The sequence below is a fragment of the Acanthochromis polyacanthus genome, chromosome 14 (genome assembly GCF_021347895.1).
Source record: "Acanthochromis polyacanthus isolate Apoly-LR-REF ecotype Palm Island chromosome 14, KAUST_Apoly_ChrSc, whole genome shotgun sequence".
Classification (NCBI taxonomy): Eukaryota; Metazoa; Chordata; class Actinopteri; family Pomacentridae; genus Acanthochromis; species Acanthochromis polyacanthus.
In genome coordinates, this window is record NC_067126.1 from 21945380 (window position 1) to 21972848 (window position 27469).

At 39.5% G+C, this 27469-nt stretch overlaps 1 protein-coding gene across 1 annotated transcript in view; it reads left to right on the top strand.

The window, feature by feature from the left end:
- hdac4 (histone deacetylase 4) overlaps positions 1-27469 on the top strand; it is a 136184-nt gene that overhangs the window by 8565 nt on the left and 100150 nt on the right. Inside the window, exon 2 of the mRNA XM_022210043.2 lies at positions 9598-9832. Within this exon, the coding sequence (XP_022065735.1) occupies positions 9811-9832 (22 nt within the window). The 5' untranslated portion in view covers positions 9598-9810. The remainder of the gene's footprint in view (positions 1-9597; positions 9833-27469) is intronic.

Here is a 27469-nt window from a genome sequence, read left to right on the forward strand (position 1 = left end):
CTGAAAACTCTTGCTTGTTTGTGGACATTTTGTGGATGTTGTCACACTAATGGATACTAATGGGGTCTATAATGCTACTGCTCTGCTTGGGTACACAGAGGGTCTTCCCTTTAGGTTGCCCCCGGTCAGCATATTGCTGTATCTTTGATGTCAGTCTCTGTTCGTTTTTTTTTTTTTTGTCTGTCTCTCAATTACCCACATTGTTGGAGAAGAGACACTATTACAGTTTAACGACGGTGATTTGGAGGAATCTGCTGCTATTGACAGGCATCTAAACAAGCCAAATATGTAAACATACATAATCACCAGTTATATCGTTTTCTTGTTTTTTATTTTTGCTTTAAGTATAAAACACAAAGGTCAGTGAAAGCAGTCATTGCACTGTGACTTCACTTTTTCTAATTTAGCCTGCAAATTAATAAAAGAAAGGAACTTGGATATTAGCCAGAGAAGCAGCAAAAGTAGACAAAAGGAAGACACAGAGCTTTCACTGGGCAACTATACAGACGCTCTCAGCCTCGAATGATGTGATTTGAAGCTTGATGAATCCTTGTGGTCACCCAGTGAGTTCATGGCTGTGAATCATTCTCCCACTTTGAGCCCCTTATGCCCTGTTGTGTTGCACAACTTCAATAATACACCCGTTTTTAGCTCCTTTGTGCTTTTCCAGGACCTTGTCCTAACTGTGAACCCATCCTAGCTCCCTGAGATCCGTTAGGAAGCGGCAGGCAGTTGGGGAGGCCATCTCTGTTTGTGTGCATGTTGTGAATGTTTCGCTAATTGAGTCTATTAATGGCGCAGCATTGTTGGGTACGGGCTGCGGTACCTGTGGTGCACAGGCACACTCAACCAGCAGGACTGTGCAAACTGTCCCACCACCCTACCCCCTTCTTACCACACCATTACAATGTCTCCATGTGACATTTTATTGCAACCAAATGCTACAAGTTTAGAATTACCCTCATGGTTTCTTTTTCACTGATTGTAAACAACTTTAATTTGGTTGTCAACTTGATAACATTGTATTTGCACAGGAAAGGTAGATTTCTGCAGGGGATGCCATTAACTTTTGAGAGCGGGTCCACAGCACTGATTAATATGAACAGATACAATATCACAGATTGGATTCTGTTCCCTAAGGTGCCATATAGCCTCTGCTGCCGTATTAAATCCTTATTATTGTATCTACCTTTAAAGCAGCTCTTAGTGATCACGAAGCAATTTGAAAGGATTATTTAAGGTTCAACTAGTCATGTATGCACCTCTCAAACAACAATTGCAGTTGCTGGTTATATGTTCACAGTTTTGATTTTCATTTCTCAAAGTGTGTTGGGTTTAGTGCTATTTTGATTCCATTCACCGTCCACTCAGAAAACTGTACACACATTGCAGAAGTATTGTTTCAGCATCTGATTTCAGAAAAGGTTTAACATGACTGAAAACTGAAGTCACTGCTTATTTTCTGGTCAGCAGCGAGTCCAAATGAGAGGAAGTAAGAGGTCTAGATCAAAGTGTAAAGAATTTGAACCCTGGGTCAGTGTTTTTCTTGGCCAGTTTAGTGTGAAATTACAGTTGTTCCTTCAGGTCAGGAGTCATTGTGACCTACATAGAAAAAGGTTTTCCTCTGCGGTGTGATCATGTTAAAGCAGCTTCAGTCATTCATTTACACACTGGTCTTTAAAAAAAATCACTTTTATACATATAAAAATTTAGAAAGCATGTTTGTAAAATTACTGAAGTGTGAGATAATAGAAAATTAAAAAGGTAGTTGGGTGATGCAGAGAGAAAATTAGGCAGATACATGGGTCAAAGAGTGAGAGTGATCTTGAAAAGGTGTGAGTAATAATGAAAGGGAAGTGGAGAGGACTTCTGTCATACACAGGACTTGGCTCACTGCATGGAAAGATGGTACTTTCTGCTTTTTATTTGGCTCACAATTGTTGTTCTTTTGTTACCAGGGCAACAGCATATGGCTGTTTGTCTGTTAACATTAGCAGACGTGTGTGTGTGTGCTTTAACATAGACTGAACTACAGCGCTACATGCGAACATAAACATGAGAAAAATAACATTTTACACACAAACATTTCTAATGTTTCCATTTGGCTGCAAGTATTCACCATGATATAATATGATAGTTAGATTTTACACGACTCACATTTAGATTGAAGCAGACAGGCCTGGCTTAAGGTTGTCATCATAGTGTGTTACGGTGTTTAATGCCAAAAACTGTCATCGCCAACCCGGCATTGCTCTCCAGGTTCCACAGGATTCCTCACCGTCACATTCAAGGGAAACATGGCAGTCATAGCATTTTCCCACCAAGCAAAAACTTTAAACATAGTTTACAAATGAGACCTTTCTTGAATAAGATTACACTGCTCTAAGGGATTAAACTCTCAAACCATTCAGCAGAAGATGTTGAATGTTGTTTAGGTTATCTATAGTCCTCATCTAGGGAATAAGATAGCAGAGTTTGTAGGTCTGCTAAATCCATACCCTTAATATGTAGGTAAAACATCAAGCTTCTCTGCTGCCAGTAAACTCACACAGAGGATGCAATGAAAGTGAATTTCCAGGCATTTAGCTGGTGCGTTTGCATCCTTCCCCAGTTATGCATATTTACAGAGCTTCATTTGACATTTAACTGAATTGTAAGGTTTCGCAAAGTTGAACCAGTAAGTAAGAAAGAAAGTAAGAAAGGAAAAATAAAAAGAACCCAAACAAGATATTTTTGAGTGAATGTACATGATACATGCACTGTTAAAGTGCTCTGTTTCAAAATCACATACGGTACTACAAATACCAGTTTTGATTGTTCATTGTTAATTTGTGCCAATCCTTCAAAGTGCAAAACAGGCCTTCAGCATGGATTGGGTTCCAAAGTTTTGAGTGACTTAATTTGGAAGAATTTTGATGAGATACCATCACTTAGTTTGCCTTTAGTTTTAAATAGAAAATCACAGACATATCATCATTGTAATAGACTTGGTGTAGAAAAAAATGCTCAGTTTTGACACTAAATTTGTACTCAGATGTTTGACTTCAATGTACCCCAGTGAACAATGCGGAACATCCACTGCTGAAAACTGGTGCAAATTTGTTCAGAGCAGATGACCAGAGGTTCAAGGCCAATGACCTGAGAAGAATAAAGAGTCCTTTAAAAAGGCATGGTCTGCCATTTCATTTAAAGACACTAAGGAACTGAGTCTGCTGATAGCCCAAAGACATGTATAGGTTTATTTTTTCCCTTCTGATAAAAAAAAAAAAAAAAGACTTCAGGAGACCAATGTTATCGGCATTATTGTGCCGCGGACATCTTGTCCCGTTATGAGTGTGACTGTTACATGATGTCTCTTTACTGATGGAAAAATCTGGGGTTTGAATGGAGAAATATATGTGTAGTGTACATGTGTATCAAATGGTGTGTATGTGCTGTGGATGTTTTGTTAATTTGTAATATCTTATTTGTATTTAGTGCCTTGAATAACTCTTTACATTTCATGTTCCCATACTATTGATCCCACCTGATGATGAAAATGATCTAGGACCCTAGTTACATTTTGTATTTGTTTCCATCTCTGTCTATCAGCCTGCAGTTCAGAACAGTTTCACTTATGAGGCCCTAAATTTGGTAGCTGCTGAAGTGACTGCAGATTTGTATTTATCTATTTGATTTCTTGTGCTGAATTTTAAGTAATGTCAATTTTAGGATTTTTAAAAAAAACTGAGACGCGTAGAGAGCGATTTTGATGAAATCTCTGGATATTTGGCTTAGACTTGGTTAAGTTTTCTGTCAGATTGGCTTGTAACAGATAAGTAGTTCAAGAATAGGGACGCTGAAAATCTAACAGTTCTTTCTTATGTTGCAGACAGGGGTTTCTCTTGTGGGTGTCTAGTTTGGGAGCTGGGGCTGAACAAATAGAAATTAAAAGTGGAGTTTGAAACTTTGCAAATTGCCAATCACAAGGTCATGCAGCATGTCTGACCCAGGATTTCAAGTTGTTTTCCTTTTGTTACAGTCACATTTTTGATGTCTGATGTGGTAATTCTCTGAGTTGTTTAAAATCTGTGACACAGTGAATATTGAACACATGACTTGATCATTGCAAATCAATTTCCAATTGCAACATTTGTCAGAAAAAAATAATTTTATCCCAATATTCTAGCCCTAATGGCAGCTAAAAATAACTACTTCAACTGGATTGCCGGCATAACAGCAAAACTAGTTGTAATGTTCACTCAGCTGCAAGAATGTGTATGACGTACATTTGTTACCTACCCATGTGCACAATGGACCACAGGGACGAGTTTTGAAGCTCAAAATTTACAACCATGTGGATCATACAGATCTATTGCTGATAAGAGAATACATCTGCAGACAAATGTAGTGCAAGCCTGGAGAATTTTTTTGGAGGCCTGTATTCCTATAAATGACTGCATAAATCAGAAGCAATGAAGTATAGGCTGCACCCTGCTTTAACAATTTTTTTTTATAACCATAAATTACCCTTTCAAAGGGATATGTCAGGATTTTGTAACACCTTTAACTTACTAATTACTCTTATTTGTTACAGATTATCTTCTAATGTCTGATCTTCAGTCGTTCATTTTGATACTTGATCCTGCAACCACAGAAAAATGTGAGGCTTGTATTGTTATCATATTCACAGTTGTGTTGTGTTTGAGCTGCTTCCTGGCCATACTCGACACACAACTGTCCCCATGCTGCCGGAGTTCTGTATCAACAAGAAAAATGATCTCCCTGTGCCACTTGATACGGGTCCTCCTTGTTTGTCGTCTTGTCTCCATTTAGCCAACAGCTGATTCATGTGATGTCTTGCGGTCATAGCTGACCATGTTCACTTACAAACAAGCGACAGAAAGTGTTGTGTTGCTGCAGAGCCCGTCAAGCCAGGTAATGTCACCCCCTCATCTCGGTCATGTATTCAGTCACTTCCCTCTGTCATGTTTCTTCTCTGTACCCACTTTTGCTTAGTTACTTGCCTGTGTTTTACTGACTTTAAGCCTCACTCCTCATAAAAGACTGCGTCTGACTGTCACTGGTTCAGCTGAGGATATGACTGTGTGACACTGTATCCATCCCTCTTGTTAGTGCAATGCTTTTCCTATGGGGCTACTGTATCTTACTGAAAAATGTTTCTATATTAATATCGCTCATTATAAAGACTTCATATACACCCCCCGTCAAAAGTGTTAGGACTGGTTCTAATTTATTTGAATGAGAAAGTGTCCTACAACTTTTGACGGGGGGTGTTCATAGGATAGAGTGATACTGATGTTCTGGGGATGACACCTCTTCAATAGCACTATAGAATTTGTTTAATAGAATGCTCGATAGGTTCATTTTAATGCATCAGATGCAAACCATGAAAGCATGTAATGAAAATACACAGTTCAATTGCTTGAGCAAACTCCAAGCAAGCTGCTTGTCTGGCTCATAAACAGCCTGTCATACCTTGATAATGAAGCCCCTTCACCCTCCATCACTCTGCTCGTGGCTTCTGTGGTAGTCTGCAGCCACCTGTGCCTTTGGCTCTGGTTGAGTGTGTCCACACACACGCACAGACCTCCTCTGGTGGAGGTTACGGTCGGCAGGGATGCCCTTGCGAGATGGCCTACACTGTTTAAAGTCATCCACAACCCTATGTCTCCACTTCAGTGAGGCACTACTGGCAGTTTTGCTTTGAGAGCTGGTTAACTTTATGTTGGGATGTGTGTGAATGCGAGGTCCCCTTTCTGGTCCAGGCTGGCCACTCAGAAGCTTCCGTGTAAATTTATTTATTTTTGTCTGTTTTTCATTATTGTTCAAACATTAAAATCATTGCGCATGTGCTTCAATAAATAGGCTAAAGTGAAAAATTCTAAGTAACCCTTATTTTTTTGTTTAGAATAAGTCATTATTAATTATCAACAATAATCAGTATTGACTGAAGTAAAACATCACATCATTAGGAATTTTTCATGCAGTCCTACCTCAGCTTTCAAGAACATGTCAATCCATGGCATACAAGTGATGCTGCTAATCCCACTCGCCAGCTGAATAATTCATAGTCAATTAGGGCTGAGAGGCTGAAGCAGTCTTCATGGCACAAGTGCATTTTCAGTGATTCATTTCATGAGCTATGCAAGGGGTCTCTTAATTGTTGTTTACTGCTCGCTATCCGACCACATGTTATTTTTATGCCATCATGATTACTCCCGGCAGTGCTCAGAGTGCTTGGGAAATGAAGTCCATTAAGGGGTCCTGAGAGCTGTTTTCCTGTCAAGTACCATGAAAGGCATCCAGATTCAAACTTCACTGCACAAGAACAATAAATCTCATCCGATCTTAAGTGTCAGTTGGCGAAAATGAGGCGCTTGAAAAGATGCAGGTGATGTGTTTTATGGCGGCACTGTGTAGGAAAAATACCTGCAGTGTTGTACAGATATACATTTTTGATGGGATCCCCGAGGAACAGTTTTGATTTCAGAAAAAAAGTAGTATGACATGGAGGGGATATTAAAAGCTGCACAGCTGAAAGAGATGACTTTTACAAACTGCAGGTCGATGTTGTCGGTAAAGGAGCTTTTTTTTGGCTTCTCTTTAAGCTGCACACTGTATGCGTGTGGCAGAAAGAGCGAGAGGACTAAATGCCTTTGGGTCATTGCTGACATAGTGTAACAAGCTGTAAAAGCGCAGTCTGGATTGTTGTGTGACAGACGACTCCTTTGACGAAAATAGGCGGCTGATCTGAGAATAGCACCGCTGCCCTCCAGTTGACAGACTGAGGAGGACTTTTTTTTGACACCTCATGCCTCGACAGATCATCAACACCCACTTTTGACTGTCCCTCTGGGTCATGTCATCTGAGCATTGTTTGTGCACATGTGATTAAACTTACACCATGTCAAAGATTCACACAGACATGAAAATCTCTCCTCTGGTTATTTTACCTCTAGCCTGATTTAGGGTAGAACGATTGGTTGAAAAAAATGAGATAGCGATTACCTTGACAGATATTGCTATAAGAATATTATGCCATCTGTATCAAACAAGCATGTTTCCTTTTATCTGGAAAATATGATTAGACAGTTATTTAGTGTTTCTTTTTCACCATTTACCTCAATGCTAAAATAAAATGGAATTTGCATTTGGCCATACTGCAAGTTTGCTGAATATTTTGAATAAATGTTCAGCCCTAGTCTTAAGGACACTGTGAGGAACTGCACAGAACTTTAAGTGCATATCAGAAATAAACAACCAGTACTTCGTCATCGCAACACATTGATGTTAGTTTTCTTAAAGTCAGAAATGAAAGCCGACAGCCTGCGCTTGAACTTCATTATCCTCGTATTAGGACTGAAGGCAAAACTGCAGATCATTTTTTATTTAAACACTTCAAATATCTGATTAGTCTTCCAGCATGTTGCCTTTAGTTTTTCCACATTCAACACTAATTAATAAGCTGGGCTTCCATTAAATTTGTCATATACTTAAGGGACTGTTTTTCTTCGATGATAATTCCTAATAAATGAAGTCAGGCCATGGAGAGGGCTGGCAGTAATGTGTTTCCATGAAGCTGTAATCGGCCAAACTGCGCTGAACTTATTTATTTGACGATGATTCAGTTTAACAGCTTTAAAGTAATGGGGACAGCAAAAAGTGTGCGAGTGTGTATTTGTTATAGAAAGGGAGCACATGCACACTTTACTGTGGCCACTGCGGGGTTTCTATTGACTGATTGCAGCTCTCATTACCACTTGTTTGTGTTCAGCGCTGTTGACACCTGTTAGTTGTGACAGAGGTGAGTTTTAGTTTCTGCTGGTTAGGGTTGAATAGCCAGAGGCTTCCGCATGTGTGTACGTGTGTGTGCGCACTTGTCTGTGTGTGTGCGTGTGTTTACATACTCCTTGCAGTTTTGATTGCATAACCCACGCACACATGCGAGACAGTATGAAAAGTTTTCTTCCTTTTTTTTGTTGTGCTGTTGACTCAGAGGTAAGTCTAAGCCTTCAGGAGGCCTCTGTTTACATTTAATTTTGGGTTCTTCTGAAAGGAAGAGCCTTTTATTTAGGCACTGACTTCCCCAGCTGACCATGCAAGCTGTGGAAATAAAAAATTTAGTGATGACAGGAGAAGCCATCAAATGCTAAAACTTGTGCAGTCACATTACTATCATGAAATGTGGCTTGTTAGGAACTTCAGTGTATTATAGTAGCATTTTGGTCTGTTTTTTTATTCTTTTTTTTATTTTTACGAATCGGTTGCAACATTAAAACCCTATTTGTGTAGGTCTCCATTGTGGAGCCCAAATTTTTTTTTTCTGAGCATGGGATCTCTGGAGTTGTCCTGTGATGTGTGGCATTGCGTCCTTTAGGTTCTGTGGGTTGCTGGGGGGTAACGTGTTTGTGTGGATGTCAAAGTAGCATCCACAAAAATGCCAGAACCCCAGGTTTCCCAGCAGAACATAGTATTGCAATGATATGATCAATATTATTCACTTCACCTGTCAGTGGTTTTAATGTTGTGGCTGGTCGATGCAGCTATTAGACCAAACTAAGCAGTTGTCCCTGGCTGGGTGTGGTACAGACACTGTAGAACTAACGACGCTTACAGGGCTATGTAAACATGCTGTGATTTTAGTAAACCCAGATGGTTTAAATGAAACCAGATTCATTTTATGAAAAACAGGCATGTGATACAACTTGTGCTTGGATGAAGCCATTGTGTTTTACATTCTTTTCTGTATTTTAATTTCTCCCTCTCTCACTGACTTTTCATGGGGTTGACGTTTCTTTTTAGGTTCAGCAGATTGACTCCACTGACAAAAGAGTTAAAACGGTTGCTTTCAAAATCTTTTTAACCTTCGTGTTGTCCTGCGGGTCAAAATTGACCCATTTTAAAGTTTGAAAATGTGGGAAAAAAATATTGTCACAGTGAAACTTCTGATATCCACATTTACAACAGTATTGGGAAATCTTTGAACATTTTTTGATGTAAACAAAAGAAACGTTAAAAATGTTTCTTGAGAGCATTCATAAAAAATCAACCAAAATCCAGGTGATTTCCCTGAGTTTGGGTTGATTTTTTTTTTGTGAATGTTCTTCAAGAAAATATGTATATGCAATCACTCTAGCTGTTTTTAGGATTTTTTTTGGTAAGCGTTTTACTCATTTTTTGAAAATATTTACAAGAATTTTCTTGCCAAATTTAGGACTTTTTTTTAAAAACAAAACTTTTAAGAGAAACTTTTAAGGAATTATTGGAATTTTCTTCCTGAACGTTATACAGTTTTTTTTTAGAAATTTGGGGATTTTTTTTGCTGAATTTTTGGATTTTTTTTCAGACAAGGAAACAATATTTTTTTGGTGCCCGTAAATGAGGATAACAGGAGGGTTAAAAAAATTGGTGTACTTTCATTCATACTTTATAATAACAAAAAATTTTGAAATTAATTTCAGATATTGTAAACTGTTGCTGTTGGCTGTGAGTGCCTGGTATCCTCTGCCCTGGTAGCCACAACCCATTGCAATGATACATGAGCTGGAATACCCCATACATATGATAACACTTATTTGCATTTGTTTCTCACAGCCTGACTGTTTGGTGGAAGGAATCTTGCCCCAACACACCACTGAGGTCTCCACCTGTGGCTCGGTGTGATGAAGCCCTGAGAAACGACTCCCCCGTGTCCCTCCTTCGCCTGGCTGTGCAACACATGGTGGTCAATACACCCACCACAGAGGTGCGCTGACACCCTCACTGCTCTCCTCCATCAAGTCTGCACCTGCACCAGCAACCATAGCAATGAGCTCTCACAGTCGACAAGGTAAAATGTAAAAAAAAGCAATAAGTTACAGTTTACAACAGGAACTAATTATTTGTGAGTATGTATTGTAGTTGCGTTGACATGGAAAAGTTTTCTGCTGTATGGATACAAAGTAACATTTGAAAGAAGCGATTATGATTCTGATGAGTAATTTAGGTAGCTGATCTTCATGTTGATTCTGTGGTCATGAAAGTTTTCAAGTCTAAACCCAAACCCCTAGTTCATATTTATACCCTGTGACAAGGATGCATTATACACAGGATTTTGTAACCACACACTCTTAAATCAGGTGATGAACATGACATCAGGCAACACCGACAACAAACCACTAAAAGAAGGCTGTGACGTGTCCACATTGTTATCGCAGCAGGTTGGTCACACAAGGTCTGATGTCGGGAAAAGCAGTGTCCTGTGTTTGGGACTAAATTTAGCTGAACAAAAATCCTTTTCTAGCACCTGAGAGAGAATGAGGGGAGGAGTTTAGTGCACTGTCCTCAGTGGTATCAGTTCAAGGAGTCATTTTCTTTTCTTTGTGTTGCCACATTTTTTGTATGCATCGCTCTCCCCTCTAAAACTTTTAAATGACTTGTACTGGCTTCCAAGGCAGAAATTTGTTGTCAAGTTTTTGTGTTTTTTTTTTTTTTTAATTTTGGCCATGACTGTCCTTCATTCTTTCATTGTGTTTCCCCTCTGCTTCTTGCTTGTCAGAGAAGGATAGCATCTGTTGTTTGGTGTGTGCAGTGCTGATGGACTCATTTGAATGTTGACTTTCCTTTGAAATATCATTTTGAATGCACTTGACTAAATTCCAACTAAATTTCAATGTCATTTGAGCAACTGCGCTTGGTTGACACAAGCTGTTTTTTCTGGACATGAGTAACATGTCACTGTAGGTTTCTCTTTGCATACTTAAAACTGGTGTGCTTGACCTCAGCCAATGAGAGCTGCTCATATGGTTTGCTCAGAAACCTTTTCCCTTAATCCCAACCATGGTACAGATCTGGATTTTCCTCAACTGCAGATCAAAGTAGACAAAGGACCAATTGTGTCCCCCCCTCCCCATCATGCTTTGGTTGTCTTGGTCATGCTGTGCAGATTGATGTCACAGCCACTGGCTAATTGTTGCAGAGACACGGTGTTGTCCCAGCCAAAAGGGTTTGCGTCAGAGTGGATGTTTCAGGTCGTCACATGCGGTGGATTTTTGGCACAGTTCAAAGATATCTGTGATTTCCTTCCCCAACCTCTTTCTTTTTTGTTTAATACATCACGTTATGTAAGTGAAACGTTAGAGCAGGCCATATTTTCCTCTTTCACTTTCCTCCTGTTTTGATCACTTCTGTGCTCTCAGTTTTGTTCTCACAACATGCGCACTGTTGTTCACGTTTCTAACATAACTTTATTGTGCATGAATGCAATTTTACTGTTGTCGATTTTATTTCGAGGTGTGTCTGTCAATTTTTTGGTTATTTCATAGACATCATCCGACTCTTATGTGCTTTCATGGACCAAAAATCCAGGCGATGGAAAAGTGGCCCCAACCTGAATCCACAGCTGCCTGTGCTATAACCACATGTTTTTCATCTTATTTAATTTGTTCAATAAGGGATGCAGCCTTTTTACTCACTAGTAGGATATTTGTTGATGGACAAACATGATCTTTTGGAAAACAGATTTCTTACATAATGTCAGCTGTTACCAAGTAACCCCAGAAATATGCGAGGGGCAGTTCTGTTGAAATGTTGCACTAAGCCAAAACATTGCAACTGCCAGACCTGTCTCCACTTTGGGGTGCTCAGAAATTCAGAATGAAGCCGTCACTCCTCAATTTCACCTCCTGGGCTGTTAGCAGTTCATTTTCTCCTTGTCGCCCTCCAGCCTGTGCAGCATCGCTAAGCCCTTTTCCACTTATGACGGATCATCATTTCCTATTCTTAAACCGCCATTTTAGAGCACTGAAAGGCCTTTTGTCTGACTTAAACTTGGGTGGCAAAGGCTGGCATGTTGACATGCTACTTGGCATTTTGAAACTGGGTTTATGGCCTTGGAGGCAGAGTTAGAACACACACACAGAAAAACTCTCTCATCCCTGCGAGACCCTCCCCTTCTGTCCCCTCTCCTCCCTCCCCTCCGCTCCTCTCTCCTCTCCAGCAGCAGTAATCTGTGGCAGGTCCTGGCTGAGGGGGGATCTTGCGTCAATAAATCGTCATGCACAGCGGCTCCCCGGCCTGGAACACAAACAGAGAGGGGCCGTCTGCTGCTGGAGGCCTTGTGTAAAGCTTGTTAAAAATGCTCTGAGGCCTCTACAGTCTAACCATAAAACAGGCTAATGCTGGGTTTTGTAGGTGTTGGTATTGTTTACTAGTCTTAGTCATGTTTTTTCCTCATGGACTCACCCGAAACTCTTCCTCTTGAATTATTCGTGATGGTATAGTTACCGCTGGATGGTAGTTCTGCATTATGTTGCCACCCTATAGAGAGTGTGTCAGTTTTTTCTTGCTGGATTCTGTGTCTGCAAAGCAGGACCAAGACCCCCTTTCACTACTGGATGGTGTCGTAGATAGTTGAATTTCCCTTTGAACTTCATACTCTCTGCATTCCATCCTGTGAATGAATTTGACTTACTCTATTTTCATGTGATTTTTCATACAGCTCTCCTTGCCAGGATTGATTCACAACCTTTTATCACCATACATGCAACAAACCAAAGGGCAGATGGGTTCTGTAAGGGGAAAGAAAAAAAAACATGTAGTTTTTTAGGCTAGCTGGTTGGCATGTAAAGAATTGTCAGTTTGTCTGTCATGGCTGTGCAGTATTGAGGTATCGGGAGGGGGGGTGCTTTGAGAAGTATTTTTTATTTTTAGGATAAACATGTTTCTTATATTTTAAGTTAACAGTAAAATAATCATCACTAAATTCAAAAAAAAATCACCAAAAAACCCCTCACCTCCTCTCTTATTTTAGCCTCATTCAGACTGCTGATCCATGGCAGATGGTTGTGAATAATTCATGTCAAGTTTTTGGGACGACTGCATCCGTGTGTAGATTTTATCCCTCTTGAGTAACAGAGCGGAGGAGAGACATTACTGAGAGGAATGACAGCACAATAAGTGTCTTATAAATGATGCTGGAGTGTAAACTGATGCGAGATAAGGCTGTTGTTTTTCTGCATTGTGTTCCAGCAAGCCTTGCAACATCATTACGTGGGATTAAAGTTCCTTCTTTTACAGCTGTGATACTCATAGATTTTTTTTTTTTTCTAGTCAATTTTGTGGCCATGTCTAGTTCTAGCTCTGTGTTTTTAATGCTCTGACTATTTTAATGTTACAGTGCTCAGCTAAAAATAAAGGGCTGTGATTTTTTTTTTAAAGCTTTTCTGAAGGCACCATTCCCTGTCAAAATATGGAACAAATGTGTTGGACTTTGATATTTTAGATCAGGTTTTTCCTTTATCATAATTTAAGCTTAAGTATCAGATTTAGAGGTAATCAAAGTCAGCTGCCGTACAGTTTAGGCTCCTGCTTCTGAAATAGGAGTAGTTTTAATTCTCTCACTTGCCCTTCCTTCTCTTCTGTCACTCTCATTTCTGTATCTGTCTGTTTTTTCTCTCTCTCTCTCTCTGGCTCCCAGTTTTAATCAGTAACTGTAATAAAGACTCGCAGTGGGAGCTATCAAAAGCCTGCAGTGGTGGATTAGAAGAGAGTGGCTAGTGTCTGGGCCAGGCCACTGGAAAGTGAGGCATAATCTTCAAAAAGGGAGCTTAACACCTGCTGGCCCACGCTGATGATTCCTAATTTACAGAGGCCACTGTCACAAGGAAAAGACTGCGGGTGTTAATTGACGGTTTTAGTCTGAGCATTTTGAAGTTGTCTAAAGATGGCTGAAGTCAACCGAGGCAAGAGGCAAAATGAAGTTTAGAGGAGCTTATTGAGAGGAAGTTATTAAGGAAGTTAAACAGAGAGCGGTGCTGCTCCCTTGATCTGTGCTTCGTTATGCTGCACTCATAGCAGACACTGCTATCTAGAGATTGTCCAAACTGACACAATAGCTCTCTCTCCTATCTGTGTTGAGTAGTTCAGAAATGTTATTGTTCTAATTTATCCTTGGCTCTGCAAAATATTTCTCAATGGAAAGACGGATTGGAATGAGAGTTGAATCTGACTAAACAGAAGCCTTTTTAAGAGAACAATGGAAGCTGCTGTGGAGAAATAAGATTACTGCTTCATTATTGTCTTCCTCTCCACAGTTTTCCAGAATATTCCATTCCAGTAATCTCATTGTCAGATGAAACAAGTGTGCAATGTGGCCCTCGGAAGAATTTATTAAGCATTCAAAGCTTTGCTTCTGCCGGAAGAAAGGCTCAGAATTGAATTATGGTTTTGTGCTCCGACTGCTGTGTGGCGTTCGTTCAAATAAACAGCGATCATTATATAAGCAGATAATGCTTTTATGGCTGATTTTGGAACTAAATTAGAAAATTTAAAAACTCAAAATTTGTGTCTACCTTTTTTCTTGTTGAATCTGTCTGGCTTTCAGCAGACATGCCAGTAAAGAGATCTGTCTTGAAATTATACATGCCTCAAGAGCTGTTGCTTTGTGGTGTCAAGAATGTAATTACAGCTCAGTGGGTTTTATAGTTTTGGCAAAGATACAACTGTAGCCTCCAATATAGGCCTGAAACATGAGATGACACAGTACATTATGGGTGCAATGGATTACAAAAGTCATGGTTTGGATCAGTACGCACCCATCAGAATGACTCAGATGTTCAGACTGCTATCAATACAAAACTCAAGTGAGACATATTGTGTTTTTCTTTCCTTTTCACATATACTTAACAATGTTGCAAGACTCGAAGTTTGGCCAAAATTTGAAATAATAAGGCTCAGGCCTTCAGACTTCTTTGAATACTTGGTTACCAAAGTTATCATTTATTTATTTATTTATTTTTAACTGTTTTTGCTGATAGCAACTCATGACAGATTTCTGATTTTCTTCTCCAGGACCGTCCTGCCAACACCATTCAGTAGTTAGACAAAGACAGAATAACATTTTACTAGCTGTGTTGTCGACAGCAGACATGTGCAACTTGAACTGGTATTCTAGCACTTTTCCCCACACATACACCATGAGCAAGAGCATATGTAGAAAATAAAAGTGCATTTACAGTTTGTCGTTGAAATACTAAATCCACTGTTGTCACATAATAAACAGGTATTGGGCATAATATTTACTAAGCAGAAGTGTCCTGCTGTAATCTTCACCGTGGATATTTGTGCTTTCCAGTTATGGTCCTGGATTGAATTCAGGTTCAGAATATGTACAGATGAATTGAAGAAGTTACCATTTTCAGTTGAAAGGAGAATTTATGTGTGGGTGCTGCTCCTTGGCAGGCTTCCGAAAGTTGGCCAATAAGAAGAATGTGGGCTTTCAGTTTGGAGGACCTAGAAAAGCCTGGAGCTAATATTTCCTTTTTCAGGAAGAGGGGTGATATATAAGGATTTAAAAAAAACAAAAACAGTGAATCATGCAAAGCTAGTCTAGTGGAGTCCCAGCATAAGAATACAGAGCTGGAAATGAGCTCCTCTAAGAACATGCAAGTCCGGGAAGCTCACTCTGCAAGGATTCACATTTTCTCCCCATCTTCTCTCTGCCTAGCGAACGACTCTGGTGGAATAAGAAAAGAGAAATCCTGCATGGGGATAAGAAGGCAAAGAAATTAATTACTCAACCATAAAGTATGAAACAGCAGATGACCCGCCACTTCAGAAATTGCTCCTTCATCTGGTCATTCTAAATATCACAATCGACTGGCGTGTCCTACAGAAACTGTTCTCATGCATCTGCCAAAGGACGATCTCAGGCCTCCTGCTTAAAATCAAGCAGTACAGTGATGGTAGAGGCCTTGTGCCCCTCCGTCAGTTGTTGGTAACATTATTCCAAGTTCAGAGAAATTATAAGTCCATTGAAAGTATTTGATTTGTAGCTTGGTATTGAACATTACAGAGACCGGAGATTGTTGTTTAATCTGAGACAAGTGGGAGACCTCAGACCTGTGGTCATCTATGATGACCTCGTAAAAACACGTTGGCATTTTACTGTAGGAACATATTACTGTCTTCTTCAAGAATGTGTGTATTTCAGCTTGAGAGCACAATTTCTTGATTTTTGCATTCAGTTATGGTAATGTTCCCTCTCAAAACTCAATTCTTGCATTTATATTGCTTTCACTCAGATTTGCTCTGCTGCTGCCCTAAACTGTACGTCTGCACTTAGATATGCTGCTGTTGGCATGGATTTCTTGTGCCCCAGCTTAACCTCTCCTCCCTGTACTGAAGTTGCTTCTTTTCTGATACAAAACGTCTGCTCTTGGATCTGTGGTCCTGCAGCTGATAACGAAGTGTTTAGGACACATGTCAAATGGGTGCAGTTTTGAAGGAGCAAGGCCCTGATTAAATTCCCAAGTGGCTGTGCTTTACCTCATCTGATTTCAATGCTCTCCTTTCTCACATTCCTTGGCTTTCTCTAAGTGTATTTAATGACTGACTATTTAATAAAGGCAAAAACATTTCTGCTTGACAACCATACCAAAATTTTCCAAACAGTACAGTGCCAGTGATGACATTTTCTCTGCTACCTTGCATATGCTTGCTTTGCTCCTTAGAATGTCCCTTATGGGAGGGTGCTCTCCCTTTCATAGGCTTAGTCCAGTCCCCCACTTCCTGATTTAACTCTCTGTTGTATGACTTTTGGAATGAAAAACCGTTGATATATACTCCAGCTCAACAGCAACCTATGGTAGCTTTATGCCTATTGCACAGCAGCCATCTCTCCACATGCCAACTTAGAGAGAAGATGGCATCACTTTGCCTGGGAGAGAGAATCTAGGGTATCTGATATGGGCAACCACAGAATAACAGAATAATATGCAGCATAGCATGCTGGGAATTGACCCACGGACTCAGTACTTAATGTTTCTGCCCCCATGTGGTTTGCACCCTAACCACTGAGCTGTCAGGCTGTCACCTGTTAGAAAGAAAAGCAGGACCAGAGATACAAGACCAAAAGTTTCATGAGCGAATTGAAGCAACTGCAGTGCAAAGAGAAGATTTAAGTTGAAGCAAGCAGCAATATGTTAAAAAAAGACTGGCAGCTCAGCAACCTAAACCAGATGCACTACCATTCAAAAGTTTGGGGCCACCCAGACAATTTCATGCTTTCAATGAAAATTTATACTTTTATTCATGCTAGGATAATTGCACAAGGGTTTCCAAGCCTTTTCTTAGCCTTTCAACTCGATTAGCTAGCACCATGTAGCATTAGAACACAGGAGTGATGATTGCTGGAAATGTTCCTCTGTACCACTATGTAGATATTCCATTAAAAATCTGCCGTTTCCAGCTAGAATAGGCATTTATCATTAGCAATATCGAGACTGTATTTCTGATTATTTTAATGTTATCTTCATTGAAAAAAATGCTTTTCTTTCAAAAACAAGGACATTTCTAAATGACCCCAAACTTTTGAAAGGTACTGTATGTTAATACCCTCTGCAGCTTACTAAGCACAATATCTGTGCTTCTCATGGCAACTAAGTCCGTGGTGTTCATCTGAAGTTTGTGGCAGCCTTTTATCAGGTGGCCTAATTAGATACAGCATCACAGCTTGGTTTGGTAACCTCTCTGTGAAAATGAAGTCGAAGCTGGCCAGACTCATGCAGACAGCATGGAAGATAATGGGTGTAAGACAGCATCCATCCCTGCAGTCTACCTACAAACAGGCTGTGCAAAGGCAAGCCAAAAAGATAATAACCAACTCATCTCATGTGCTACACAGTGCTAGCTACTGCCATCAGGAAGAAACTGAGAATACCACATTGTCATTTGAAAAAATGTAAAACTATTTATAACTACTTTATAAATGACGGTGGATTCATTTGGGATAGATTCAATGTAAAAACCAACAAAGCTATATTTTTTTTACGTATATCAATGATTGCCATTTTCCCAGTTGTTGCACTTCTGTCTACTTTTTCTTTAAAATAGCTTTTTCCTCTTTTCCTGTATGTTTTTTTTTTAATCTTCTTGGATGTTTCTTGTTCCCTGTAGCTGTATCACTCTCGTTTTTGCATGTCAAATGTTTTCTTTTTTTTATGGATACAGCACAGTTGGAAGCCCCATCCAAATTTCTGACAATGCGGGACCATAAAGTGAATCTTGATCCTGATCTTGTATTTCCCATCTGGCTGGGAGGTGCAGTCGACTGTATGGGTTCAAGAGGGGACAGCGGAGAAGAGGGAGGCAGGTCAGGTGGGTTTCTGAGGATGTAATCCTCCTGCTTCTATGAACAAAACAAAATCAAAAGTTCCCAGCAGTTACACAATCCCTGTTAGGAAAGGCTCAGTGCACCCTTGGTCTCCCAGGGCAGAATGAACTTTTCCAGGCACTAATCCGAGGATAATCCCTGAAACAGAGGCCTTCAAGCTCTGCTGTGTGCCGCAGTGTGCTAAAAATGCATGAAATGCCCCACGGAGCTGTTGTGTTCACTATGATTGGCATCCCCTGCAGGTTTGTACTCACAGTATCAGCGTGATGATTAAAAGATGCAGGTCCCGCTCTTCAGGAAAGATGTTTAAGCATATAGAAAAATGTTTTTAATCTTTATTATTCTCAGAAACAGTTGTTTGGCTTTAAAACTGACTCAGTTTCATGGATTTATAATCGATTACAAATCACTTATCTGCCCTCCTCCAGACCGCGGTATATAGCCTAACATAACAAAACCTAAACCAACACTGTTATCTCCAGTCTGACACTTTCAGTTTGATTTAGTGCAGGTTTAATACACCTGCCATTTCATGAACAAGTGTTTCTGTTTGATGTGGTGATAAATGTCACTGAAGGTTAAGTAAGATTTAAGACTGCCTCCTCGAAAAACAGAGTGGACAGCATAAGAAGGATTGTCAACTTGTTTGCAATAAACTTAGTGTGTTTAGTTTGTAAATTAAGGAGTTCCTGCTTCTTTATCAGTTTGTATGTGCTTTTTCTGATACTCCTAAAACAATCTGGTCCTGGTTGACATCAAATACTTGAGCTAAAAGTAGCAGCGTAATCCTCAAAGTGCTCTCACAGAGTTTTGCAGACATCAAAGTGGGCATTTGCAGCACAAAGTGACACAGTCTTGCTTAAGGTTACCTCGCAGATACCTTCCCTCATTCCTCTGTCAGAAGCTGGTATCTGTGTTCCCAGCACCCGCAGGCAGGAGTAGGGTGCTGTACTGTGATTCTGCATCATTGTAATGACTGCTTTAGAGTGGGTCTTTTTGTTCTTGGCTTGCTCAAATCACAGAACACTCTCAACCCTAACCTGACTTTTATGAGCAGCACTACACTACCAAGTCTCCAGTTAACTGTTGAAATTCCACCTGTAGCAAGAAACTAGTCTTGGTCGGCCACAAATGGTGTATGACTATGCCTTCCTGAGGTAGAGGATGAGGACTTTAAACGAGGAGTTTTCTAGCTTTATAACTCAGATTCAGCTGGGGAAATCAGGTTTGTTTAAGTGAACATATTATGTTCCTCTTTCCGAGCCTTCTACTCAGCAAGGCTTTTGAACTCCTACTGCTCCACTGGAGCTGCTCAGCTGCCAAGAGTAGACTCCTGTGGTTGCTTTTGGCAGCCTGCATGTGTGAATGTGTGTAATTTGAAGGCCTTTTTACAAAAAGCTTTCCTTCTTAGTAAATATCACTTAAATAAATAACCATTAGGACTGCTTCTCCTAGAGTTTCTTCCATATGGCAATAAAACTGTCGAAAACCAGCAATAATCCGGCAATGACATAAGTTTTAATGTTGATTCAGTTGTACTTTTAAGATTCTATGTTTCAATTGACATGTTTACACAAGATCAGTCTGCTTGTTTGCCATGACCCACAGTGCGCAGAGCTGTAGTGGTACTGGGATATTATCAGTGTTTTGGATAAACATGCTTGCTGTTTTGGACGTTTAGTGATAAATGTGTGGGTCGTTGATTTGCAAAATGCCAAGTTTATGTTTCAGGTATATTTAGCCTCACAGAGTGAACTGCCTACGACCTCTGAACTTTAAAACAGTCAAGTAAGAATGATGACAAGTGGTAGCTCACTTAGTATCTTACAAGTGCTTGCTCTTGGGAAATAAGTTCGTAAGAGAAAGGAGGAAGCAAGAGGTAGCACAGGAGGATGAAACCTCACAGGACTGTGGATGTTCACCTGCTGGGTTACAAAGCAGATGTTGCGTCTACTCTGTTTTGTGTGCCACCATAACTCTTTAAATTTGATACTGATAACATTAAGGCAGGGGTGTCAACCTCATTTTAGTTCAGTCGCCTCATACAGCCTAATTTGATCTCAAGTGGGCCGGTCCAGTAAAATCAAAGCATATCAACCTACACTACTGTTCAAAAGTTTGGGGTCACCCCGACAATTTCATGTTTTCCATGAAAAATCACACTTTTGTTCAATGGCTAACATAACTGCACAAGAGTTTTCTAATCATCAGTTAGCTTTTCAACTCAATTAGGAAACGCAATGTACCATGAGAAGACAGAAGTGATGATTGCCGGAAATGGGCCTGTATCGCTATGTCGACATTAGTTTTGGCTCATGGGCCATACGTTTGGATTTGGGTTAGGGTTAGGGTTAGGAAATGAAAATGTACTAGTGATAGATAAATATGTACTTATTTAGGACAAAATTGAACTGCAGGACAGTGTTTTTACAGTTTATACTCAGCAAGAGATGCATGCTTAGTGTCATAAAAAGTCTACAAGTTTTGATGCTTTAGAAAAAGAACTTGACTATCTGTTGATCAGATACATGAACAGAATGACAGATGACTGTTCAGGAAAATAACTAGCTGATTGTGTAACTGCATCTTCAGAGATATGAAGCTGCTTACATGGCAATACATGACAGCAAACCTTTGAAGACGACCTCCGTGAAGGTTTTTTTTCTTGTTATGGTCCATATGGTGGATTTTACATGCAGAAAGAAATATCATGAGAAAAATAAGTAAACGATTGCCACTACCACAGATTCAGACTTCTGTTGGTTGCATATATAAGAAACGTAAGGAACCAATTTGCAGGGTGCGGCTTTCTGTGTCTCATTATTCTTGTTCAGAATCGGTTTCCGGTTCAAACATGCATGATTGAATTACTCTAATATGAAACCTTGTCATTGTGAAGTGTAGGGTAGATTTTCAGTATTTGAGTAGAGTTGGGGCGCAGGAACTTAAAGAGAAAACAATGATGTAGAATTGCATCTAAGCCAATTTAAGGCAGAAAGAGATTATTTTCAGCATACAAAAACTTCTAAATATGTAATTTTGAGACACACAGAGGAATTTTCAGGGGTTTAACCAATGACTGGAGAGGGACTTTAACCTTTACTTAACAATTAAAGCCCTCACTGAAATAAAAAATCACGTTTCAAAAGTAGCCTCGGTAAGATGTTGAGCAGAAACAACAAATAGCACAAAAAAAATCTGTCTTAAGAACACATCTGAATTGCAGTATGGAAAAACATTGCTGTCCTAAATAAAATTTTGCAAATATTGCATCTTGAAGACATTAGCTATTTCAGTGCAATCAATAACTTCTTTTTTAAGTGTAAATGTGAAACCTTTTGAACTGTAATCAGATTAGGATTTAAGGTTAGTCTCAACCAAATATCCAAGCAAATATCCACTGTACGTTTTACCTCATAAGATCGTTTAGTCTTCCATTCGTATCTAAACATCTTTTTCCAATCTTATCAAGACTTTACTGTGGTGTACCAGGAAACTTGCTGTAAAAGCGTATGCAAGATCACTGAGTTCAGCAGCAGGCGTCATCAGTCAAATTGCATGAAAATTAGGTTTGTCGTCCTCCCACTTTGTAATTTACCAGACTTCTCTTACAACCATTAGCATAACATAGCAAGCTCATTTCTCCAGCTTTCATAGGCTGTAGCCTATTAGATGAATGGAACAGCGAGGGTATGCTGTAGACTTGCCACTGGCTGGATAAATGAGGTGGTGTGAAGACGTTCGTTGAATAAAAAATACGGCTCACTGTGACCTGTGAGTTTGTAAGCTTGTCACCAAAGTTAATTGTCAAAGACGTTTGCACTTTGATGGATTTGTTCTTTTCTGTCCAACATGTTAATTTTGTTTGATGTATAATGGATAAATTAGAGAACACAAAAATGGATTTTGCTGAAACATAATATAAAACTGTAAATCGTTAAGGTACAGTTCACTGGGATGACATTACCAATTCAGATAATTTGTGTAAAATGAAGCCCTGTTGATTTTATTCTTACTGTTGCTCTTCTGCCGCTCACTGAAATGCGGTTAGCTCAAACCATCTCCTCCCCATAGCTGCCCCGACTATGATTTTGTCTTTGTGTCGGAGTCTATCGGCTCACTGTCATTCTCACACGATTACACTGGGAGCGAACACTCTAATGAGCATCCGTGCAATGACAAGCCACACAGAAAGCATTTTCACTCGCATGGAAATGCAATGGAAGATGCTGACACATCGTGTAATACATGCAAACGCTGGTCCTTCCGTGGGAATGTTTATTTGACCTGACAAAGATGTACTCTGAGGGCTGTGTGGACTGAACAATTAGATAGTTTGTAGAAAACACACTGGGTGCAGAAAGCGACACTCGGACTCTGAAGGTTGCTGTAGCCTTTAATTTCTCCACATGATGGAGTTGCAACGTACAAGTCTCTAGGATGAATGTGTTTCAAAGGCAGTAATGCGTCTTTGTTCCAAAGCATGTTAGCAATTTTGTAACACTGTTGTTATGGCTTCCCACTGAAATTCACCAATCTGTGTAGCGACCTTGTGAACATGTTCTAACAGATATTTTTAAAGCATAGTCTTTCTATGAGAAAAAAATATAATGATCATTAAGGTACATATCTTGTAATCATGTCACCTTATGTTTGCATGTGGCTGTAAATGTTACCTACATATCCCCTTATTTCTTATCATGTCATGACCACATTTGGACCAATATAGTACAAAGGTACAAATATTTTGTCATAGAAATGTTACATCATAAAACGGTCTTACTATTTAGAAGTTGTACATTTATTCGTTGCATGACTCATTTCTTCCATGCATCATTGTCTTTCTCCCAGGTCAAACGTACACTAAAACAAATTAGACATTTGTTCCACACTATCTTCTGAACTAAACTCTATTTAAGTCAATGTGAAATGGCAACATTTACACATTCTACATTTAAGACCTGTGTAATAATAGCCCTTCTTTATTTTGTTATGCCGACTTCCCACATTTAATAGATGAAAGTTAATTCAGGGTATGTAGTGACAAGATAGAGAGGGGGGACATATTTATGCTTTTGATCTATTTAAAGACAATGTTAATAGACACCAGTTACTCACCCCCTCCAATCTTTTCCTCTCTCACAGATTTATTTTATTTAGAGAACAGAGGACATTTTGTTTGAAGCACGGATTTAATGGGGCCCCCGTCCACTTTTGTCCACACTAGACACTGAGTAGCCTCATGCCAAAACCCAAATAAACAAACCACATCAAGCACCAATTCGGCAGTGAGATTTACTATTGTATTCATGATAGCAGTTTTCTACCACAGAAGGTATTTAATTGTGTTATACTTTGATTTACAACTAATTTTGAAGTTGGTTCTAAATTGGAACAAGTAAAAAAAATACTAGTAATCCAAGACATTTCTGAGACTCCCATTTTGTATTTCATGGGTTATTTTTACAGGCTTTGACTATCGCTTTGAGCTGCAGGTGCACAGTGTCATCCCATCCCTGGTCTCTCCACTGATGTTTTGACCTTGGTATTATGTCAGCAGAAGAGGATCAAGGCAGCCTGTTACATTATCCAATGAAGTAATGCCCTGTAATAATGCTGACAACGATCTAAAAGTAGACCTAAATTACAGTGCCCAAATCATGTCATCACTCTGACCATAGCAGTCTATCTAATGCCATTTAATGTGTTACATTGTTGTTGATTTTTGATAATAGATGCAAGTTCTTTGAAGCTCCAGTCTGCATTGTGGAGCAAACAAACAAACGGATGGATAGGTACAAATGTTGCACAATAATGTTTCCCAGATCCTGATGACTTTGGTGCTTCTTTGACTTTTCTAGTGAAAGACTAATGGTTGGACTCCAGTGAAATTTGGTGAAAACATTCATATTCCTAACAGGGTGGTTGTAATGCCTTTAATATACCTGCCTGCTCTGTCATCTAGAATCCCCATCAAGTCAAAAGAACAGTTGTAGTTTGCAGTAATTTTGCTATTTAAGACCTGAAGACATCAACCTCTGCTGTACTTAGTGAGAAATCCCAGTAGGTTGAAGTTGGACGCTTACCTGCAACGCTAAGATGGTAACCATGGTAAACCTTATAGGTCCTGAACATCGGCATGTTGAGAATGCAAAGTGTTGCGAAGTATGATGAAAGTCTTGTTTCTTTATGCAATTAAAAGCAAATGCCAGGACAGCAAAATGATGTTAGAAGCACACATACTTACTTATGAAAACTTAAAATATATGGTTTCAGTTTACTTAAAAGTAAATTGAAACCATTAGGGTGGACAGCAGAGCTGCTCCACTTGCAAGTAAGTGTCAATGGCTGCACTGTTTGGAGTGACTTCAAGGACATCCAGAATTAGATAGGGATGATTTATAGAGGAAAATTACGGTGGTCAGGGATGGGTTTATTCTGCTGTGCGTATGCGTCCTTGAAGTTGTTTGATACAGTGATATGGTGTCCTTGCTGATGTTTCAGTAGAAAGCACTTTATGTACTGGGGCTTGAACTAACAGCCCGTTAGCTCCTAGATGGCTTGCAGAACCAATCTGCAAGTGTTGTGGCCAGTGAAAGAGACAACCTTCTATCTCTGCTGGCAAAGGTCAGGCCTGGACACAGGGGCCCCTGCTTTTCAAAGGTCTTTTGTCATCCTGACCACAACAAACAAGTGATCCATTCTTAGCTCAGCGCTACTGTGCTTATACTGCATGAAAACAAGCGTGACTATTTTAATTGTAATTAGAGGGAGAAAATTGGTGTGGGGAATGAGCCAATTGGAGGCAACGCAATACAATATGTTTGTGTTTGCGTGCCAGTGTCTGTTAGTATATGAAGATATACTCCTTGCGTGTTTGTCTAGGACAAGCACAGTCAAGGACTTTTCAGTTTTCTTTTTCATGTGAATAATGAAGTTATCATGACTGACACTACATAAAATGACGGCGTAAAATGTAACGGTCAGAGGCCTTAATAGTTGCATGTTTAGTCATACAGTTGGTTCATTAGTGTGATCCAGAGAGGATCTACCTTTTTTCAGTCACTGCTTCATTAATATGACTCACATTCTAACATTTCAGTGGCTGTGTGTCATTGTACTGTCATCTTAGCCATTTAAAACAGCGAGGTAGGCTGCTCAGTGAGGCTTTTAGCAGTGTTCCCACCAGTGTTTCATAAGGTCAATATGTGAACACTACCAATTAGATCGCTGCTCTTGAAGAAACCAAGTGTTTTCTTTCCAACAGAAGGGACCCAATTTAATGAGCTGTGTAGTTGGTATGTATCTGCTACCTTGATTAAAAAAAGGTTGCATTTATTGAATCAGATTTCTTCGATGTGGCTTTGCTGTTTGCGCTGTATTGTGAATTTTCATATTCATGAAGTTTACAAGAAGTGGCAACAAGAATGTCCACCAGTGCAGATGACACTGTGCTTTGACTACACTAAAAATGCACACCATGCCAACCGTTTGATGAGTGGATGTGCCACAGATTGTAATTTTTCCTTTAATGGCTACAATTGCAGTCCATGTACGGTGTATGGTTGCATAAATTACAGACACAACTAGATTATTAACTGATGTTTTGTGATTTCTGTGTCTTCAGTTTTTGGTCCCACACAGCACTGTCGAGATTTTTTACAGAGTATGTGTGATATAGGTACGTAGATACTGGCCAAGAGGGACATTGTTGTCTTTCTGGTAGGCTCAATAGGCCGTCACGACATATTTTTACCGTATTTATACCATTGTGGAGGATAAAAGCTAAATCATATGTACGACCGTCATATGTCTAAGTCGATGATCCAGGCTCCACTGCTAACTCCAGTTATTGTTAGTAGAACTGAATATACACTGTAGTATAAAGTTTAGGTCATACCACTGCACATTTCAATGAATATGCTCTTAAAGCCATGTAAAAAATCAGTTTGTTTTTCTAAGGGATTAAACAGTATATTCTTCCCCTTGCTACAGACAAAGCATGATCTTACTAAACCCACCCCCTCCCCCACTTCCCTACATTTGCTTCAGTCAAACGATTTATGTCTAATTACCGGGTATAAGCTCTGCACTTCCTCTGAAAGGCTCCATATTAGAAACCAAATCTTATAATTAACCCATCCTCTCACATGAAAGTAATGGCAGTGCTCTGCCTTGTCAGAGGCCCATGTTGACAGTTCTGTCATCTCAGCACAGCCCTCCCCAGCACTGCCTCCCCAAATATGCCAGCAGTTTAAGGAAAGATGAGCTGGCTAATGGACTGCTTACTAGTGGAGAGGAGTGAAGAGATTGACCTTGAAGGGTTTTGTTTAGTTAAGTTGACTGAACAGAGAAAGCATCCATCAATTTGGACAGTTAGGGAGTGTGATCCAAATGCCATTTCACATAAACCTAAATGTCTTAACCATGAGTCATCTAATCTCTGTATATGTTGCATAAATTGCACATTCAGAACTGATGCTTTCATTTAAACATTTGAAATGTGATTAATAGTGTCATTGTTAATCTGGATTCATTAATTTTCAAATACAGATTTTCAATATTTTTGTCCTCCATTTAACATTCCATTTGAAATCTTCTATACTATGAATTTGAGCTTTTCATTTGGGTTATTCATGTCTTTCTTTATTTTTTTTTTAACCTCACTCAGTTTTGGTTCGGCAGTAAAGTGATGGACAGTACAGCGTATTAGACGAGCTCTGTGTTAATTACAATTTTTTGTGAGGAGATTTCTTGAGTTCTAAACAACACTTGTGTAAAACTTGGCTGTCCTTCAGTTTGTTGCCATTGCTAACTGATCTAGGGGAGTTTCAGGAGTGGATTAGTGCTGCTGAAGGAGCTTGTTGACATCAGATGGCATGGGAACTATGAATCCACACACAAGGCTCAGCAATGGAGCTCAAGCAAACCTGCGCTGGGCACGTAGAGAGAGGGGGGAAAAACAAATAAACTAAACCCTAAGTAAGTATCCCCACAGTTGGCTTGTTCCCATAGACATTTGGTAGAGAAAGAAGATGGATACAAGCACATTCTGGTTATCAGGGAAGGACTTGGTTAAAAATGTCCAGCTATTTGTAACAATGTGAATGGATTACTTATAAGCTACTAAGCCATTTTTAATTCAAATAATTAGATACTTTTTTTTTTTTGTCAAATTAAGTGCCAGTGTGATATAGTCAGAAATGTGTGAACTACTTTTGGAAAGTGTAACTCTTTCCAGATGCTACATAACAATGATAACACTAAGTAGAAAAATTCCAAATCATTCATCTATCTGTCTCATTTCAGGTATAT